The 2,471-nt window shown below is 44.6% G+C and overlaps 1 protein-coding gene across 1 annotated transcript; it reads left to right on the forward strand.

Annotated features, from left to right (window-relative positions):
• The first annotated feature begins 352 nt into the window (after nucleotides 1-352).
• Nucleotides 353-1,933, forward strand: LOC117300250. The gene has a single exon (XM_033783977.1). The coding sequence runs from the start codon at nucleotides 353-355 to the stop codon at nucleotides 1,931-1,933; it is 1,581 nt and encodes a 526-aa protein (XP_033639868.1).
• Nucleotides 1,934-2,471: the final 538 nt, after the last annotated feature.

Here is a 2,471-nt window from a genome sequence, read left to right on the forward strand (position 1 = left end):
TCAGTGTGAGACTAAACTTTATTATTACTTGGCTCGAGAATATTTTCTTCAGTGTGAGACTAAACTTTATTATTACTAGGCTCAATAACATTTTCTTCAGTGTGAAACTAAACTTTATTATTACTAGGCTTGAGAACATTTTCTTCAGTGTGAGACTAAACTTTATTTATACTAGGCTCAATAACATTTTCTTCAGTGTGAAACTAAACTTTATTATTACTAGGCTTGAGAACATTTTCTTCAGTGTGAGACTAAACTTTATTATTACTAGGCTCGAGAACATTTTCGTCAGTGTGAGGCTGAACTTTATTATTACTAGACTCGAGAACATTTTCTTCAGTGAAGAATCCCGATGGAAGACAGGCCCACTCCTCAGTGGCCGAAAAGTCCAATCACTGACCCTACAGAGGATGCAACAGAGCTGAAGAAAGCAACCTTCTGTGGTAAGACTGCCATTGTAGAAAACCCATTGCAGCCCGATCTCCATCAGTACAACAGCTGGGACGCTCTGGTAGAGGCTTTCAAACTATCCCTTCACGGGGTGGCCAAACCTGGAGATGACACAGCACAGTTGCAGGAGGACATCGAAAATCTTCTGTGCCAAAAATGTCAACTCGAAAGCTTCCCTGAAGAGCTGTCTGCCTTAAAGGCCAAACGAGGAATACCGTCCGGGAGCAAGCTCTCACAGTTGGACCCAGCCTATGACGAAACCGCAAAGCTCATCAGAGTTGGAGGACGACTACGTAGGGCAGAAATCCTCTCCGATGCTGTTAAATACCCAATCGTCCTTGATCCTCATCACCACATCACCAAGCTGATAATACGTGACTATGACGAGAAGCTTCTTCACTATGGTCCAGAACGTATTCTAGCTGAATTAAGACGCAAGTTTTGGATACTCCGGGGAAGGGAGGCAATTCGTCGTCATCAGCATCAATGCTTTGAATGCCGCAAATGGCGCGCAAAACCCGAAGTACCAAAGATGGGTGATCTTCCTCCATCCCGTCTCCGTCTATTTAAGCCAGCCTTCTACTCTACCGGTGTTGACTGTTTCGGTCCGATGCATGTCAAGATTGGTCGCCGCTCCGAGAAAAGGTGGGGGGTGATCCTCAAGTGTATGACGACCAGAGCTATTCATATAGATCTCTTAGAAGGCCTGGACACCGATGCCTTCTTGATGTCCTTTCGGCGCTTCATTTCCAGACGAGGGAAGCCCTATGAGTTGCTATCTGATTGCGGAACCAATTTCAAGGGAGCTGAAACTGAATTACAGGAAGCATTCCACGCCATGAAACCTGACCTTGCTGCACAACTAGGCGACCAGAAAGTGAGATTCAAGTTTAATCCACCCAGTGCACCTCACTTCGGCGGAGTGTGGGAGCGAGAGATCAAGAGCATTAAAGACGGTCTCAAGGTTGTAATCAAGGACCAATCAGTCACCGAAGCCGTACTCCGCACCGTCCTTATAGAAATTGAAGGCATCCTCAATTCCAAGCCATTGGGCTACATCTCATCTGATGTTGCAGACATAAATCCCATAACTCTGAATATCCTACTGATGGGACGCCATGACCAGTCACTTCCACAAGTAGTATACCCTGTCGAAGAGCTGATAGGACGACGCCGATGGCGCCACAGCCAAGTACTAGCGGACCAGTTTTGGTCACATTTCCTGAAATACTACCTGCCAAGCCTCCAACTTCGCCCAAAATGGCAAAAGGACTGCCGTAACCTCACCTGTGGCGATGTTGTCATGATTGCCGACCCTCAGCAGCCTAGAGCTCATTGGCTAGTTGGTAGAGTCATCGAGACACTTCCTGGAGTTGATGATCGCATCCGAGCTGCCAGAGTTAAAGTTGCTGATCGCGAATACACCAGACCCGTTGCGCGTCTGATACGCCTACCTGAGATCACCGATAGTGAAGACCCCTAGAGATGGACACCTATCGTGGACTTTTGAAGACTTTCTCTGTTTGATAAAATTTAGAGCCTAAATTTGGGGTGGCTGTCAGAAAGTCTCCGCATCAGGACAGTTTTTGTTATAGCGCCCTCTCTTGAATCAAAATCTCCAATGTTTCCATGATCATACCAATCGCCATTTTACAAGTCCAAATCCAAACTAATCACGTAAATTCCTCAAATAATTCCTAAATATCCAGGTTAATCCAATCATCGAATCACTTCTATTAATCACCAAAGTCCCGTGCGTGCATCTTAATCGTGAGTACTGTTTTAATTATTGCAAAGGGTGATTTTAAGGGAAGTTGGTTTTCCATGTAATTCACGTTTCGATTTGTTTACATCCACATTGTTGCAATGCATGCATATAAATGTACATGTAGGCCCATATCATAGCGTATAATGTATAACGATGATTACTGTTACCAGCCCAATATGTATAATTGATTGGGGTTAATTTCTGCTTTCTCTATAGAACCACGGGTATATGATCACCGATAAACCACTACAAT

Source organism: Asterias rubens, chromosome 15 (assembly GCF_902459465.1).
Source record: "Asterias rubens chromosome 15, eAstRub1.3, whole genome shotgun sequence".
Taxonomy (NCBI): domain Eukaryota; kingdom Metazoa; phylum Echinodermata; class Asteroidea; order Forcipulatida; family Asteriidae; genus Asterias; species Asterias rubens.